At 44.8% G+C, this 17,740-nt stretch overlaps 1 protein-coding gene across 1 annotated transcript; it reads left to right on the top strand.

Moving 5' to 3' along the window:
* Positions 1–351: 351 nt before the first annotated feature.
* On the top strand, positions 352–15,231 carry KLHL10 (kelch like family member 10; the record flags this gene model as incomplete). The annotated part of the gene is made up of 5 exons (XM_080712232.1): positions 352–545; positions 4,668–5,157; positions 11,050–11,667; positions 14,531–14,680; positions 14,857–15,231. The coding sequence occupies 5 exons, from the start codon at positions 352–354 to the stop codon at positions 15,229–15,231; spliced, it is 1,827 nt and encodes a 608-aa protein (XP_080568358.1).
* Positions 15,232–17,740: the final 2,509 nt, after the last annotated feature.

Genomic DNA, 17,740 nt, shown 5'->3' on the forward strand with positions numbered 1-17,740 from the left:
CGGGACAACTTGCAGAGGACGATAGGAAGTAGATTCAGTAAGAATTCTAATGGTGGCGGTGGTCAGAGTTCTGCTCTGGGTGCAAGCAAGGGGTGGAGGGGTGGGCTGCTGCCTGGGAGGTGTGGGGGGGAAGGGAGGAAGGAAGGGGCAGGGACAGGGAGTTCCAGAATCTGAGAGCACAATCCTGGGAGTGATCTCACTGCGGGCCCAGGATTCTGGAACTTGGGCTGCCTGATGGGCCCTATATGAAAGATGTAGTAGGGAAAAGGAGCGACAGCTGGCTAAAGGGGCCCCCACAACCCTCCCGGACACCCCAGGAGAGCAGCCTCTCTCCGCTGGTCCCAGGGTGTCATGGAGATGGAGAGCTCGGCGGCCTCCACACGGTTCCACCAGCCTCACATGGAGAGGAAGATGAGTGCCATGACCTGTGAGATCTTCAATGAGCTTCGGCTGGAGGGCAAGCTCTGCGACGTGGTCATCAAGGTCAATGGCTTCGAGTTTAATGCCCACAAGAACATCCTGTGTAGCTGCAGTTCCTACTTTAGGTATACTGGGTGCCCAGCGAGGCCGACGGGGGCATTGCGCTCTTCTCGAAACCTTCGGTTCTGTTTTCTGTTGCCTACTCGCCCTCTCTGTATTTAGGGATATCAAAGCTCTGGGCCCCCGTAGCTTGGTTCCTGGGTCTTCTGTCAAGGTACAACTTTGGCTAGAGTCTCTTTGATTTTTTTTTGGTTGTTGTTTGTTTTTTGTTTTGCGGTACTGAGGATTGAGTCCAGAGGCATCGTATCTCCGAGCTACGCCTCCAGCCCTATATTTTTATTCTTTCTTTTGAAACAGGGTCTCACTGAGTTGCAAAGGGCCTCACTAAGTAGCTGAGGCTGGCTGCGAACCGCGATCCTCCTGTCTCAGCCTCCCGAATGCTGGGATTACAAGCATGCGCCACCACCATGCCCATGCCCTGCTTATTCTTTATTTTGAAACAGGGTCTCACTAAGTTGCGGAGGGCCTCACTAAGTAGCTGAGGCTGGCCACGATGCGCGATCCTCCTGTCTCAGCCCCCCAAGTACTGGGATTACAAGCGTGCGCCACCATGCCTGTCTTTTCTTTGGTGTTCATCTGAATTCAACTGATTTCTGGCGGGCCAGATGCTTTTTTCCTTGGTTGGATACTACTATGATACTACTATCGGCTTTCCTACTTAAACCCAGATTTCAGTCCTACTTCAAGTGCTCCTCTGTCCCTGTACCAGGAGAGACTATGTAAAGCAGAACTGGGCCTAGTGGCACATGTTTATAACCCCAGCACTCAGGAGACTGAGGCCAGAGGATTGCAAGTTTAAAGCCATCCTTGGGCTGGGCATGGTGGCGCGAGCTTGTAATCCTAACATTTGGGAGACTGAGACAGGAGGATCACAGGTTTGCAGACATCCTCAGTTACTTAGGGAGGCCCTTTGCAACTCAGTGAGACCCTGTTTCAAAATAAAGAATAAAAATATAGGGCAGGGGGTGTAACTCCGAGGTCGAATGCCCCTGGGTTCCATCCCCAAATGTGCAAAACATAAAATAAAATTTAAAAAAAAAGGATAAAAGGAACAAGAAGAAGAAGGAGTAAGTACCCGGGAAAGAAGAAAAATGAAGTTTTGTCTAAAACCATGGTAATCCAAGAACTGTTTTGTTCATGAGCTGAAAATGCCTGAATGATCAGTTCCATTGAAATTATAATAAATGAAGCCAGGCGTGGTGGTGCACGCTTGTAATCCCAAGCATTTGGGAGGTTGAGACAGGAGGATCTCGGATTGCAGACAGCCTCAGCTGCCTTAGTGATTATACCTGTAATTCCAGTACGTGGGAGACTGAGACAAGAGGATCGCAGGTTTGAAGACAGCCTCAGTCATTTAGCAAGACCTTGTTTCAAAATAAAAAAATAAGCCGGGCGTGGTGGCGCACGCTTGTAATCCCCACACTTGGGAGGCTGTGACAGGAGGATCGCGGTTCGCGGACAGTCTCAGCTACTTAGTAATGCCCTCCGCAACTTAGTGAGACCCGGTTTCAAAATAAAGAATAAAAAATAGGGCAGGGGGTGTAGCTCGGAGGTCAAATGCCCCTGGGTTCCATCCCCAGACCCGCAAAAAATAAAAAAAAAATTAAAAATAAAATGGGGCTGGGTGTAGCTTGGAGGTAGAATGCTTAGTGAGGCCCTTTACAACTCAATGAGACCATGTTTCAAAATAAAGAATAAAAAACAGGGCTGGGGTGTAGTTCAGAGGTAGAATACCCCTGGGTTCCATCCTCAGTACCACAAAAAAGAAGATTTTATAAGTGTGCCCCACCTGTTGCTATTGCTTAAAACTCTCATTCAAGTTGGACGTGGTGGTGCACGCTTGTAATCCCAGCATTTGGAGGCTGAGATAGGAGGATCGAGGTTCACGGCCAGCCTCAGCTACTTAGTGAGGCCCTCCGCAACTCAGTGAGACTCTGTTTCAAAATAAAGAATAAAAATAGGGCTTTGGGTGAAGCTCGGAGGTAGAATGCCTCTGGGTTCCATCACCAGTACTGAAGGAAGAAGTAAAAAAACCTCTCATTCCAGACACCCTAGAACAAAGTCTGCAAAAAGATCAGATAAAAGCCAGGCATGGTGGCACTCTGTTGTAATTCCAGTACTTGGGAGGCTGAGACAGGAGGATCACAGATTTGAGTACAGCTCAGCTACATAGCGAGGCCCTCTGCAACTTAGTAAGACTCTGTTGGGCCCTACATGAAAGATGTAGTAGGGAAAAGGAGCGACAGCTGGCTAAAGGGGCCCCCACAACCCTCCCGGACACCCCAGGAGAGCAGCCTCTCTCCGCTGGTCCCAGGGTGTCATGGAGATGGAGAGCTCGGCGGCCTCCACACGGTTCCACCAGCCTCACATGGAGAGGAAGATGAGTGCCATGACCTGTGAGATCTTCAATGAGCTTCGGCTGGAGGGCAAGCTCTGCGACGTGCCTCAGCTGCCGTAGTGATTATACTTGTAATTCCAGTACGTGGGAGACTGAGACAAGAGGATCGCAGGTTTGAAGACAGCCTCAGTCATTTAGCAAGACCTCGTTTCAAAATAAAAAAATAAGCCGGGCGTGGTGGCGCACGCTTGTAATCCCCACGCTTGGGAGGCGGAGACGGGAGGATCGTGCTGGTTCGAAGCCAGCCTCGCTGGCTTAATAGACCCTGTTTCAAATTAAAAAATATAAAATAGGTCTGGGAGTGTAGCTCAGAGGTAGAAGGGTTTCCAGGAACCCCAATGCCACCAAAACAAAACAAAACAAAACAAAACAAAAAAACTAGCCGGGCGTGGTGGCGCACGCTTGTAATCCCAGCATTCAGGAGGCTGAGACTGAATGATCGTGGTTTGCAGACAGCCTCAGCTACTTAGTGAGGCCCTTTAAAACTCAGTGAGACCCTGTTTCAAAATAAAGAATAAAAAATTGGGCAGGGGGTGTAGCTCAGAGGTCAAATGCCTCTGGGTTCCATCCCCAGACCCGTAACAATAAATAAATAAATAATACAAAATAGGGCTGGGGATGTAGCTCAGTGGTAGAATGCCCCTGGGTTCCATCCCCAGTACCTCACAAAGAAAAAAGAAAAATCAGGTAGTAAATATTTTAAGCTTTGTAGGCTATACAGTCTCTTGCAGCTATTCAGCCCTACGTTTACACTGTCAAAGCAGCCACAGAAAAGCCAGGCGTGGTGGTGCATGCTTGTAATCCCAGTACTTGGGAGGCTGAGACAGGAGGATCGCAGGTTTGAAGACAGCCTCAGTAATTTAGCAAGACCTTGTTTCAAAATAAAAAAATTAAAATGGGGCTGGGTGTAACTTGGAGATAGAATGCCCCTGGGTTCATTCCCCAGTACCACAGGAACAGAAAGAAAGGAAGAAAGGAGGGAAGGAAGGGAGAGAGAAGGGGTAGAGAGAAAGAAAAGGAAGGAAAGAAGGAAGGAAGGAGGGAAGACAAGGGAAGGAAGGGAGAGAGAAGGAGTGGAGAGAGAGAAAGAGAAATAAAAGAAAGAAAGGAAAGAAGGAAGGGAGAGAGAAAAAGAGCAAGCCAGAGAAAGGTTTTGGTAGAGGACCATAAGCTCATGGGGATCTCTGTGGCTGCTGGAGGGTCACAGGCAGAAGCTAGGACATCAGCTAAGTTACTCTGGATAACCTGGGCAAGAGATGGTGGTGGCTTGGACCAAAGAGGAGGTAGCAATAAAAGGTAAAAAGTGAGCAGATAATGGACATGTTCCTCAAGTCACAGCTGTGTTTGGATCATTGTATTGGCATCTGCAAGTTCAAGGACTATTACTGTTGCCCCGAGCTGAGGCAGAAGCTCGGCCTCACTAGGTAGCTGAGCCTGGCCATGAACCTGCGATCCTCCTGTCTCAGCCTCCCAAGTACTGATATTACAGGCATGCACCACCACTCCCGGCTCCGAAAGGTCCCCTTCTTGCTACTGTATACAGCACAAGTCCACATCCTGCTTCCTCAAGCCAGTTTATTTCCTGTATACTGTGTACCACTTGGAAAATTTCCAAAGTCACCACCACCATGAGAGAAGCGGGACTGGGGCGGGGGGGGGGGGCATGAGTGACAGCTGAGAGATGTTTCTGTGGCTGCTAGTTTCTTTCTTTTTCTCCCCCTCCCGCCAGAGCTTTGTTTACAAGTGGCTGGAACAACACTGAGAAGAAGGTATACAACATTCCTGGCATTTCCCCCGACATGATGAAGCTAATCATTGAATATGCGTACACCCGGACCGTGCCCATCACCCCGGACAACGTGGAGAAGCTGCTGGCTGCTGCAGACCAGTTCAACATCATGGGTATCGTTAGGGGTTGTTGTGAGTTCCTCAAGTCGGAGCTGTGTTTGGATAATTGTATCGGCATCTGCAAGTTCACGGACTATTACTACTGCCCCGAGCTGAGGCAGAAGGCCTACATGTTCATACTGCACAACTTTGAGGAGATGGTGAAGGTCTCGGCGGAGTTTCTGGAGCTCTCCGTCACCGAACTGAAGGACATCATTGAGAAAGACGAGCTCAACGTCAAGCAGGAAGACGCGGTGTTTGAGGCCATTCTGAAGTGGATTTCTCACGACCCCCAGAACAGGAAGCAGCACATTTCAGTTTTACTTCCTAAGGTTGTTTAGTTATTCTTTCTGAATGCTTAATTGCTCGCTTTTTTTGTGTGTATGTGGCACGGGGGGTGAAACTCAGCCATTTTACCTCTGAGCCATACTCCCAGACCTATTTTAATTAATTTATTAATTTATTTGCAGTACTGGGGATGGGACCCAGGGCATTCTACCTCCCAACTATACCCCTAGCCCTATTTTTTATTTATCGACCTCCAAGCAACACCCCTTGCCCTATTTTTTTATTCTTTATTTTGGAACAGTGTCTCACTAAATTGCCAAGGCTGTCTGCAAACAGCAATCCTCCGGCCTCAGCCTCCCGAATGCTGGGATTACAAGCGTGTGCCACCATGCCTGGCTAATTTTTCTTTTCTTTTCTTTTCTTTTTTTTTCTTTCTTTTTTTTTTTTTTTTTATTGGTACCCAGGGACATTTTACCTCTGAGCTACACCCCCAGTCCTTTTTTTTTTTTTTTTTTGTGGATCTGGGGATGGAACCCAGAGGCATTTTACCTCTGAGCTATAATCCCTGCCCAATTTTTTATTCTTTATTTTGAAACAGGGTCTCACTGAGTTGCAGAGGGCCTCACTAAGTAGCTGAGGCTGTCCGTGAACCGCGATCCTCTGGTCTCAGTCTCCGGAATGCTGGAATTACAAGCATGCGCCACCACGCCCGGCTCCCAGTCCTATTTTTTATTCTTTTTTTTTTTTTTTTTTTTTTCATGGTACTGGGGATGGAACCAAGGGGCATTCTACTTCAGAGCTACACCCCCAGCCCTATTTTTTTTTAATTCTTTATTTGGAAACAGGGTCTCATTGAGTTGCAAAGGGCCTCACTAAGTAGCTGAGGCTGTCCGCAAACCATGATCCTCCTATCTTAGCCTCCCAAATGCTGGGATTACAAGCGTGCGCCACCACACCTGGCTTTACTGCAGTTATATTCTTAGGTCAAAATTTTTCCCGGTAGTGGGAGGAGAAGGGCTTCCAAAGAGTTCTGAGAGGCCTTCTTTCACCCTTTTCCCATACAAAGAGTTCCACATACCCACGGTACAAGTTAGATTAGAAACCCAATAATGGCTGAGTATGCTGGTGCACACATGTAATCCCTGTATTTAGGAAGGTGAGACAGGAGGATTGCAGATTTGAGGACAGCTTTAGCAAGTAGTAAGACTTGAATCAACCTAGCAAGTAAGAAGAAATTGGGTGGGGGTGTAGCTCAAAGGGAGAATGCCTCTGGGTTCAATCCAGTACCACAGAAAGAAAAAGAACGAAAGGAAGGAAGGAAGGAAGGAAGGGCGAGCCGGGCGTGGGGTGCACACTTATAATCCCAGCATTCGGGAGGCTGAGACAGGAGGATCTCGGTTTGAGGACAGCCTCAGCTACTTAGTGAGGCCCTCTGCAACTCAGTGAGACCCGGTTTCAAAATAAAGAATAAAAAACAGGGCAGGAGTGTAGCTCGGAGGTCAAATGCCCCTGGGTTCCATCCCCATTACCACAAAGAAAGAAAGAAAGAAAGAAAGAAAGAAAGAAAGAAAGAAAGAAAGAAAGAAAGAAAGAAAGAAAGAAAAGAAAAGAGGAAAAGAAAGGAAAAAGAAAAGAAGTAAGTAGTCACAACTACTTACTGAGATCTTTTCAAAATAAAAAATAAAATATAAAATAAAACTGTAGGTATAGCTCAGAGGTAGAATGCCTTTGAATAAACCAGGTGTGGTAGCACATGCCTATAATCTCAATATTTGGGAGGCTGAGACAGTAGGATCACAGGTTCAAGGTCAGCCTCAGCAAGTAGTGAGACTTTCATCAAATTAGATTTAGACCTTGTTTCAAAAAAACAAAAATTAAGCTGGGCGTGGTGGTGCACGCTTGTAATCCCAATATTTGGGAGGCTGAGACAGGAGGATCATTAGTTCACTCCAGCCTCAGCTACTTAGTAAGGCCTTCTGCAATTTACCTTGTTTCAAAATAAAGAATAGCTGGGCGTGGTGGTGCACACTTGTAATCCCAGCATTCGGGAGGCTGAGACAGGAAGATCACAGTTTGCAGACAGCCTCAGCTACTTAGGGAGGTCCTCTGCAACTTAGTGAGATCCTGTTTCCAAATAAATAATAAAAAATAGGGTTGGGAGTGTAGCTCTGAGGTAAAGTGGCCCTGGGTTCAACCCTTAGTACAAGGAAGGAAGGAAAGAAGGAAGAAAGGGGGGCTTGTTATGAGCTAAGAGTGATGGTACAAGTTTGAGTTGACTAGGGAGGATGAGGCAGAAGGGACTGGCAAGCTGCAGGCCACCCTGGGCAACTTAATGCAAGACATTGTGTCAAAATAAAAAAGAGCCAGGGGTAGCCGGGTGAGGTGGCACATGCTTGTAATCCCAGCATTTGAGAGGCTGAGACAGGAGGATCTCAGTTCATGGACAGCCTCAGCTACTAGTGAGGCCCTTTGCAACTCAGTGAGATCCTGTTTCAAAATAAAGAATAAAGGCCGGGCGTGGTGGCGCATGCTTGTAATCCCCGCGCTTGGAAGGCAGAGACAGGAGGATCGCGCAGGCGCTTGGAAGGCAGAGACAGGAGGATCGCGCAGGTTCGAAGCCAGCCATGCACGCTGGCTTAAGAGACCCTGTTTCCAAAGAAAAAAAAAGTAAAATAGGTCTGGGAGTGTAGTCTGAAGGTAGAAGGGCTTCCAGGAACCCCAGTACTACCAAAAAAATAAATAAATAAAAAATAAAGAATAAAAAATAGGGCTAGGGGTGTAGCTCCAAGGTAGAATGCCCCCCCCCAAAAAAAAGCCTGGCATGACTTATAATTCCAGTACTAAAAAGCCTGGCATGACTTGTAATTCCAGTACTTGGGAGGCAGATACAGGAGGATCCCAGGTTTGAGGACAGCCTCAGCAAGACGTAGCAAGAATCTCATCAAGTTAGACTCTGTTTCAAAATAAAAATAAAAAATAGGGCTGGGGGTGTAGCTTGGATGTAGAATGCCCCTGGTTTAATCCCCAGTGTCTGTCTGTCTGTCTGTCTGTCTGTCTGTCTGTCTGTCTCTCTCTCTCTCTCTCACACACACACACACACACACACACACTAAAAAAATAAAAAATATATTAAAAAGGGATGGAGTATAGCTCAGTGGTACAAGGCCCTGGGCTCCATTCTCAGTACTGCCAAAAAGTAAGTAAGTAAATAAAAGAGTATTGCATATATTTGTAGGCAGTTAGTGCTGATTAGTATTATCTTACATACATAGATACTTGATTTCTTTCCTTCCTTCCTTCCATTACTGGGGATTGAGCCCCAGGAAGTCTACCTCAGAGCTACACCCCATGCCTGCCCTCTACATATATATTTATATCTATCTATCTATCTATATTTAGTGGGTTTTTTTTTTTTTTTTTTTTTTTTGCAGTACTGGGGATGGAATCCAGGGGCATTCGACCTCCGAGCTACACCCCAGCCCTATTTTTTATTCTTTATTTTGAAACAGGGTCTCACTGAGTTGCAAAGGGTCTTGATAAGTAGCTGAGGCTGTCTTTGAACCACAATCCTCCTGTCCCAGCCTTCCAAATTCTGGGATTATAAGCATGCACCATCATGCCCGACTCCTTTGATATTTGATATTTTTTTTGTTTGTAAACAGAGTCTCATCAGGTTCCTAAAAACTTTACTACATTTTTTTTTTTGTACTGGGGATGGAACCCAGGGTCTTTCTACCCCTGGACTACACTCCCAGACCTAATTTATATTTTATTTTAAAACAGGGTCTCACTAAGTAGCTGAGGCTGTTTTCGAACCTGCGCGATCCTCCTGTTTTAGCCTCCCAAGTACTGGGATTACAAACGTGTGCCACCACTTCCGGCCTCACTACATTTCTGAAGCTATCTTAGGACCTGTGATCCTGTCTCAGTCTCCCAACTATTGGTATTACAAGTGTGCACCACTATACCCAGCTATATATTTGATTTCTAAACAATTACCAGAGCTGCCTCTAGTCCAGTAGTACTGTTCAGTGGCCAAGAAATGTGACTGTGACTTCAAGTATCTGCTGTCTAGTTCATTCTCCTATCCAAATGTATCCACCTGTCCAAAACAAATATTTAAAACTAGGAGTTAGTCAGGTGTGGTGGCACATGTTTATAATCCCAGTACATGGGAAGCTGAAACAGGAGGATTACAGGTTCAAAGCCAGCCTTAGCAATTTAGTGAAGCTCTCAGCAACCTAGTGAGACTCTGTTTCCAAATAAGATATAAAATTGGGCTGGGGGTGTGGTTTGGAGGTAGAATACCTCTATGTTCAATCTCCATACCCTCCCCTCCAAAACAAACAAACAAATTAGAAGTTAAATGACCAGATGTACTGGCACACACCTGTAATCCTAGTATTTGGGAGGTTGACACAGGAGGAGTGAAGGTTTAAGGGCAGCATGCAATAATTTAGCAAGACCTTGTTTTAAAATAAAAATTAAAATGGCAGGGGGAGGCTGGGCATGGTGGCACACGCTTGTAATCCCCACGCTTGGGAGGTGGAGGCAGGAGGATTGCGCAGGTTCGAAGCCAGCCGCGCAGGCTTAAGAGACCCTATTTCCAAATAAAATATAAAATAGGTCTGGGAGTGTAGCCCAAAGGTAGAAGGGTTCCATCCCCAGTACCACCAAAATAAATAAATAAATAAATAAATAAATAAATAAAGGCGGGGGAGATAGGGGAGGGCTGTGGAGAAAGGCTGAGTGATGTGTGCATTTATGCCTCTAATGTCTTTTTTTTTTTTTGCTTTTTTGCAATACTGGGGGTGAAACCCAGGGGCATTCTACCTCCGAGCTAAACTCCGAGCTAAACCCCTTTCCTATTTTTTTTTTTCTTTACTTGGGAACAGGGTCTCACTGAGTTGCAGAGGGCCTCACTAAGTAGCTGAGGCTGTCCACGAACCGCGATCCTGTCTTAGCCTCCCAAATGCTGGGATGACAAGCGTGCACTGCCACGCCAAGCTCTGCCTCTAACATCTTGTACCCCATTGAGATGTATGGCTAAGATGCACCAATAAAATTTTTTTAAATAAATAAAAATAGCCAGGCATGATGGCGCACGCTTGTAATCCCAGCATTTGGGAGGCTGAGACCGGAGGATCGCAGTTCGCGGACAGCTTCAGCTTAGTGAGGCCCTCTGCAACTCAGTGAGACCCTGCTTCAAAATAAAGAATAAAAAATTGGGCAGGGGGTGTAGCTTGGAGGTCGAATGCCCCTGGGTTCCATCCCCAGACCCGCAAAAATAAATAAATAAATAAATAGATCAGGGACAGAAAAAAAAATAGGGTCAAGAGTGTAGCTCAGGTAGAATGCCCCCAAGTTCATTCCCAAGATCCACCTACTCACAATGAGTTATACATTTAAAAAAAAAAAATAGCAAGGGCTGGGTGTGATGGCGCACGCTTGTAATCCCAGTGCTTGGGAGGCTGAGACAGGAGGATCACATAGGTTCGAAGCCATCCTCAGCTACTTAGTGATGCTCTCGGCAACTTAGTGAGACCCTGTTTCCAAATAAAGTATAGCCTGGAGGTAGAAAAGCCCCTGGGTTCCACCCCCAGTACCACACACACACACACACACACACACACACACACACACACACACACACAATTACCAAGGCCAGGTGTGGGGGTGCATGCCTCTAATCTCAGTACTTGAGAGACTGAGACAGATCCCAGGTTTAAGACTAGCCTCAGCAACTTAAGAGACCCCCTGATTCAAAATTAAAAACAAAACAGGGCTGGGTGTGTATACCTCAGAGATAGAAAGTCCCTGGGTTCAATCCCTAGTACCACAAAACAAACATACAAACCAAACCAAAATACTTCCAGCAATTCGAATTTTCGGGTACCCACACCTCATCTGAATAACTTTCTGCATTTTCCTCCTAGGTTCGCCTGGCCCTTATGCATGCTGAGTACTTCATGAACAATGTTAAGATGAACGACTATGTCAAAGATAGCGAGGAATGCAAGCCAGTCATCATCAATGCCCTCAAGGCCATGTATGACCTGAACATGAACGGACCCTCCAATTCCGACTTCACCAACCCGCTCACCAGGCCCCGCCTGCCCTACGCCATCCTGTTTGCAATCGGTGGCTGGAGTGGTGGGAGCCCCACCAATGCCATTGAGGCATATGATGCTCGGGCAGACAGATGGGTGAATGTCACTTGTGAGGAGGAGAGTCCTCGGGCCTACCACGGGGCCGCCTATTTGAAAGGCTACGTGTATATCATTGGGGGCTTTGATAGTGTAGACTATTTCAATAGTGTTAAGCGTTTTGATCCAGTTAAGAAAACTTGGCACCAAGTGGCCCCGATGCACTCCAGACGTTGCTACGTCAGCGTGACCGTCCTCAGCAATTTTATTTACGCCATGGGAGGATTCGACGGCTATGTGCGTCTCAACACTGCTGAACGTTATGAGCCAGAGACCAATCAGTGGACACTTATTGCCCCCATGCACGAACAGAGGAGCGACGCCAGCGCCACGACGCTCTACGGAAAGGTGAGGCCCCAGGCGGACGGGGAGGATGGCTGCAGAGGACACACCTGGACAGACACTGCCCTTCCTCCAGAGGGGAGGATGGAAAATGACGTGGCAGTGCCCACCGGCAGCAGTTGTCCTTTGGTATTCGCAGGGGATACCTGTTTCTAGGACTTCCTGTGGCTACCAAAATCCACGGAGGCTGAAGTCCCTTATTAAAGATAGACTAGAGCCGGGCGTGGTGGCGCATGCCTGTAATCCCAGGCTTGGGAGGTGGAGACAGGAGTATCGTGCTGGTTTGAAGCCAGCCGCGCTGGCTTAAAAGACCCTGTTTCCAAATAAAAATATAAAAATAGGTCTGGTCTGGGAGTGTAGCCCGGAGGTAGAAAGGTTTCCAGGAACCCCAGGACCACCACCAAAAAAAAAAAAAAAAAAAAAAAAAGGCCTAGAAGCTGAGCGTGGTGGCACAGGTTTGTAATCCTAGTACTTGGGAGGATGAGACAGAAGGGTTATAGGTTCAAAGCCAGCCTCAGCAACTTAGTAGGGCTCTTAGCATTTTAGAGAGACCTTATTTTGTTTCCAAATAAAATATAAAATAGGTCTGGGGACATAGCCAGGAGGTAGAAGGCCCCTGGGTTCCATGCTAGTACCATACGTGTGTGCACACACCAAAAAAAAAAAAAAAAAAGCCTAGAACTTGCATATAACTTTTTTTTTTTTTTTTTTTTTTTGGTGGTACTGGGGGTGGAACCCAGGGGCTTTTCTACCTCCAGGCTATACTACTCCCAGATCTATTTTATACTTTATTTAGAAACAGGGTCTCACTAAGTTCCTCAGAGCCTAAGTAGCTGAGGCTGGCTTTGAACCTGTGTGATCCTCCTGTCTCAGGCTCCCAAGCGCTGGGATTATAAGCATGCACCACCACGCCCGGCTCAAACTTGCATATAATTTACACATATCCTCCCATATACTTTTTTTCTTTTAGGTACTGGAAATTGAACCCAGAGGCATTCTACCTCTGAGCTGCACCTGAGCCCTTTTTATTTGGTACCGGAAATTTAAACTGGGGTATAGAACTCCAAGCTACACCCTGAATTTTTTTTTTTTCCAGTACTGAGGATGGAACCCAGGGGCCTTCTGCCTCTGAGATATACCCCCAGCCCTATTTTTTATTCTTTATTTGGAAACAGGGTCTCACTGAGTTGAAAAGGGCCTAAGTAGCTGAGGTTGTTTGCAAACCACAATCCTCCTGTCTCAGCCTCCCAAATGCTGGGATTACAAGTGTGCGCCACCACGCCCGGCTGATATTTGGAAACAGGTATCAATAGGTCGCTGAGAGCTTACGTTGCTGGGGCTGACCTCAAACCTTTGTTTCATCTGCCTCAGTTTCCCAAGTACTAGTATTATAAAGCGTGCCCAACCACACCTGGCTTTCCCAATATTTTTAATTCTTAGCTCATTGCACCTATGGATGTGAAGGCAGGAGGACCAGCTGTATTTTTCTCCTCAAAAGATTGACCACAAACTGGGCATGGTGGTGCACGCCTGTAATCCCAGTATTTGGGAGGCTGAGACAAGAGGATAACACTGGTTCTTGGGACAGCCTTAGCTACTTAGGCCCTCCACAGCTTAGCGAGACCCTGTTTTAAAATAAAGAATGAAAAATAGGGCTGGAGGTATAGCTTGAATGTAGAATGCCCTGGGTTCAGTCCTTAGGGGGGAAAAAAAATTGACCATTTGTAACTTTTGTGTGTGGGTGGTACTGGGGATGGAATTTTTAAATATTTTATGTGGAAACAGAGTCTCACTAGGTTGCTGAGAGCCTCACTAAGTAGCTGAGGTTGTCTGTGAGCCCAGATCCTCCTGTCTCTACCTCTGAAGTACTGGGATTACTAGCATGTGCCACCATGCTCTGCCATTTGTAACTTTTTTTGTGTGTATGTGATACTGGGGATTGAACTCAGAGGCATTTTACCTCCAAGGTACAACCCAAGCCCTATTTTTTTTTTTTTTTTTGGCAGTACTGGGGATTGAATCCAGGGGTGTTCTACCTCCAAGCTACCTCCCCAGCCCTACTTTTTATTCTTTATTTTGAAACAGGGTCTGAGTTGCAAAAGGCCTAAGTAGCTGAGGCTGTCCACAAACCATGATCCTCCTGTCTCAGCCTCCAAAATGCTGGGATTACAAGCATGTGCCACCACACCTGGCTAACTTTTGCTTTTTAAAAAGTAAAGTATGGAGCTGGGCATGGTGTCGCATGCTTTTAATCCCCTCACTTGGGAGGCAGACACAGGAGGATCGCGCAGGTTCAAAGCCAGCGTCTCTAGCTTAAGAGACCCTGTTTCCAAATAAAAACATACATAAAATAGGTCTGGGAGAGAAGCCTGGAGGTAGAAGAGTTTCCAGGAACCCCAGTACCACCAAAAAAAAAAAAAAAAAAAAAAAGTAATTTATGCAGAACCAGGCATGGTGCCACTCACTTGTAATCCTAGTACTTGGGAGGCTGAGGCAGGAGGATCACAGGTTTGCAGTCAGCCTCAGGTAGTCAGTGAGCCCCTCTGCAACTTAGTGAACCCCTGTTTCAAAATAAAGAATAAAAAATAGGCCTGGGGGTGTAGATTGGGGGTGTAGATTGGAGGTAGAATGCCCCTGGATTAAATCCCCAGTACCACCAAAAAAAAAAAAAAAAAAGTAACGCATGCAACTGGGCCAGTGGTAAGAGCATCCTTAGGTTAAATCCCAGTATCAAAAAGCAAAACAAAACAAAAAACACACTTATGTGGAAAAAACAAATTTGGATGGTAGAACTGGCACTGTGTCCATGCCACATGTTACCCCTTCCTATGCCCCAGGGCAGTTTTAAGTGTTGCAGCTCTCTCCACAGGTCTACATCTGTGGTGGGTTTAATGGAAACGAATGCCTGTTCACAGCAGAGGTGTACAACACTGAGAGCAATCAGTGGACAGTCATAGCACCTATGAGGAGCAGGAGGAGTGGGATCGGCGTAATTGCTTATGGGGAACATGTATACGCGGTGAGTTTATCTTGAATAGCAAGAAAAATTACTAGATGCTGGATTAGCAAACAGGTTTAAGCTGCCGTTGGTAAGCGTTTGAAAAGAGGGAGGCGGGATCCCTGGTCCTCCCCCAGGGTTCCTCAGTGAACCACAGCCATGGTTAGCAGTCATCCTGTTTCTTTTGCTATCCACAGGTAGGTGGCTTTGATGGAGCTAATCGACTTAGGAGCGCAGAAGCCTACAGCCCAGTGGCTAATACGTGGCGTACGATCCCCACCATGTTTAATCCTCGTAGCAATTTTGGCATCGAGGTGGTGGATGACCTCTTGTTTGTGGTAGGCGGCTTTAATGGCTTTACCACCACCTTTAACGTGGAGTGCTACGATGAGAAGACCGACGAGTGGTATGACGCTCATGACATGAGCATATACCGCAGTGCCCTGAGCTGCTGTGTAGTACCGGGGCTGGCCAATGTTGGGGAGTACGCAGCTAGACGGGACAACTTCACAGGATTAGCACTGCGAGATGAAGTAAAGTATTCCGCTTCGACAAGTACCCTACCTGTATGAGCCTCTTCATTTAGCTAATAAAAAGTCTAAGCAATAAGAATTAATTCTTTTTTTAAATAAATGCAGTGTTTAAACTTGGAAGAGTACTGGAAAATGTTCAACTTAAGGGAAGCAAGGGTTGAATGAAGGAGGGAGTAGGAAGAATGCCACTGTATTCAATAGTGCACAGTTACGAAAAATCACAGTACAAACCAGCTCTAAAGAAATACGTTTATTGAAAACTTACATTGAGAGGACCATAGCTTTAACACAGAACAAGAGCTTCAGGAACACAAGACAAGCTATTTTACAACGTAATGTCTCAAAGTGTTTTAAATACCACATCTCCTCTGACTTGAAGGGAGATAGTCAAGATTATACCTTGCATAGGGGCCTGGATACTGCTAGCCCAAAAAATTTGCTATCAATTAAATATTAATTTTATAAATAACAAGCCCTAGCACACAATTGTAAAATCTTCAAACACTGAGCAAGCACTGCTTTTCACGAGTGCAGAAAGCGGGAGGATTAAGTTAACAAGTGCTCTAGCTCTTGTGTGTCAACCTAGACATTTGGAGTAGTCACAGAGCAAGACAAAAGCCCTACAGGGTCACCGAGGAAGAGCAATATCTTGGCTACCTAATCAAATTCTTGGAAGCAAATGACTATTATGTTACCGTTAATGTATTAAAGCACTCAACTAGGAGCTGTTTTGTTTCCAATGACCAGAACTATGTTATAATGTAAGCTTTGTAACAACAACAATATGAACTTTTCTCAAGAAAGTAACACACTGGGGTGATAAACAGTGACACAATGTTGAGCAAGAGTGACTGAATTGTTTCTCAAATATTCTACAGTTAAAGTACCCTATTTTTCTAGTGTAGGCAGAGTATTTGTTTCATAATACCAAATAGTTTCAAAGATATGTAGTCAATTCCTTTATATTTAAGCTTAATTTGAGGAAAGTACCATTTAAAAGAAAGGTCCTTTAGTTATGGTTGATGAGACCAAGAAAACAAAATATAATTCAACTCACCTGTCTACTTATATTGATATGCAGATCATAAAGCAGAGAATGAAGTATTTTAAATATACACATGCCACACCAGTCAAGAGAGAGAGGGGAAGTGTGCAGTAGAAACTGCCTTACCAGCAGGCTGAAGGCTTAAAACACAAAGCACACAAGTCTCTACCATAAGTACTATGTTTCTAGCTTCAAACGTATGTTCTACATTAACTGTTGTTGTTGTTGTTTTTTAATTTGGTCCCTGAAATACTATACAAAACCAGGTGATCGAAACAAAACTGATGTCAATGAATTTTAAGAGTTCTTAGCAAAAGTTATTTTTGAACAGGCACAGCAAATGCAAAGTTGACTATCAAGATACACAAGACTAATCATGCAAAAAACCGCAAGTGAGATGTATTACTTAAACACTAAGCCCATGACTGACATTCTCGATTTATACTATTGATTTTTTTTTTTAACCATGTAGGGTAGGTATAGTTAAAAGATACCCATTCTAAGATATAAGTAGCCTCACTCAGTTATGTATAGTTATAGCTTTTTGGTATAATCAATTCCTTGTTCTCCCTTTCAGCAAAGAAAAAAAACAATAAAAGTTTGCTTGAATACACGTTAAGCTTTCTTCTTAAAGCTGTGTTTAACCACTTAAACTACCAATCCTTAAGTTTTCACCCAGCCCACCCCTTTTTTCCCCAAAGAGCCACTTTAGGCTTGATCATCATAATTAGAACCATTTCAAATACTCAACATTCAAGTTTAGAATTTCAGAATGTCAGCCTTGAACAGATTTAAGCAAATCTGGTTTCTTTCCTTATTAACAAGTTAGTTAGGATATTTCAAACACAAGTTACTAATATGAAGTCACACATGTGAATTGAAATATAAAATTAGAACTTAAGTAGCCAGGAAAACCTGCACACATCATCATGCAATGAAGGACTTACCCCTTCTTTCAGCCAGGGATTAGGCTGCCTGCTGAGTTAAAAAATAACAGTTTCAATCAAGTTTTAAAAACCAGATTCTACCCAAATCGTAGGAGTTATAATTTTGTTGCTACACGTGGGAAAAAAAAAAAAAAAAGACCCTATACACAATTTGATAATACTGTCTCAGAAGACAATTCTGAGATCAAAAAACAACAAAACACATCATACTCTTTTGGAAAAAAACTGTCATCCTAGTAAGATAAATTATTTCAACATAACCAAGAAAAGGATGTTTGGTAGCAGTCTTTCAGAGAGAAATTAAAATTTCATTCATTAAGCTTCGTTCAATTAATTCTGTCTTATTTGCATAGACCTCTCACAATTAAAAATTAGTGCTTCTCTGAATCCAAATGGAATTTACAAAAATTACAAAGAAATGGAAATTGAGAAAAAGGTAGTAGTGGGGTAAGAATATATCCTTAAAAAACAGACCTGCAGTTTTCCATCCTCACTCCAGTCTAAATTAAATGGTTTTAAAGCAGATTTCCAATCTATATATTAAAAACATTTTTCC

This window comes from Muscardinus avellanarius (assembly GCF_963383645.1).
Source record: "Muscardinus avellanarius genome assembly, chromosome: 16".
Lineage (NCBI taxonomy): Eukaryota > Metazoa > Chordata > Mammalia > Rodentia > Gliridae > Muscardinus > Muscardinus avellanarius.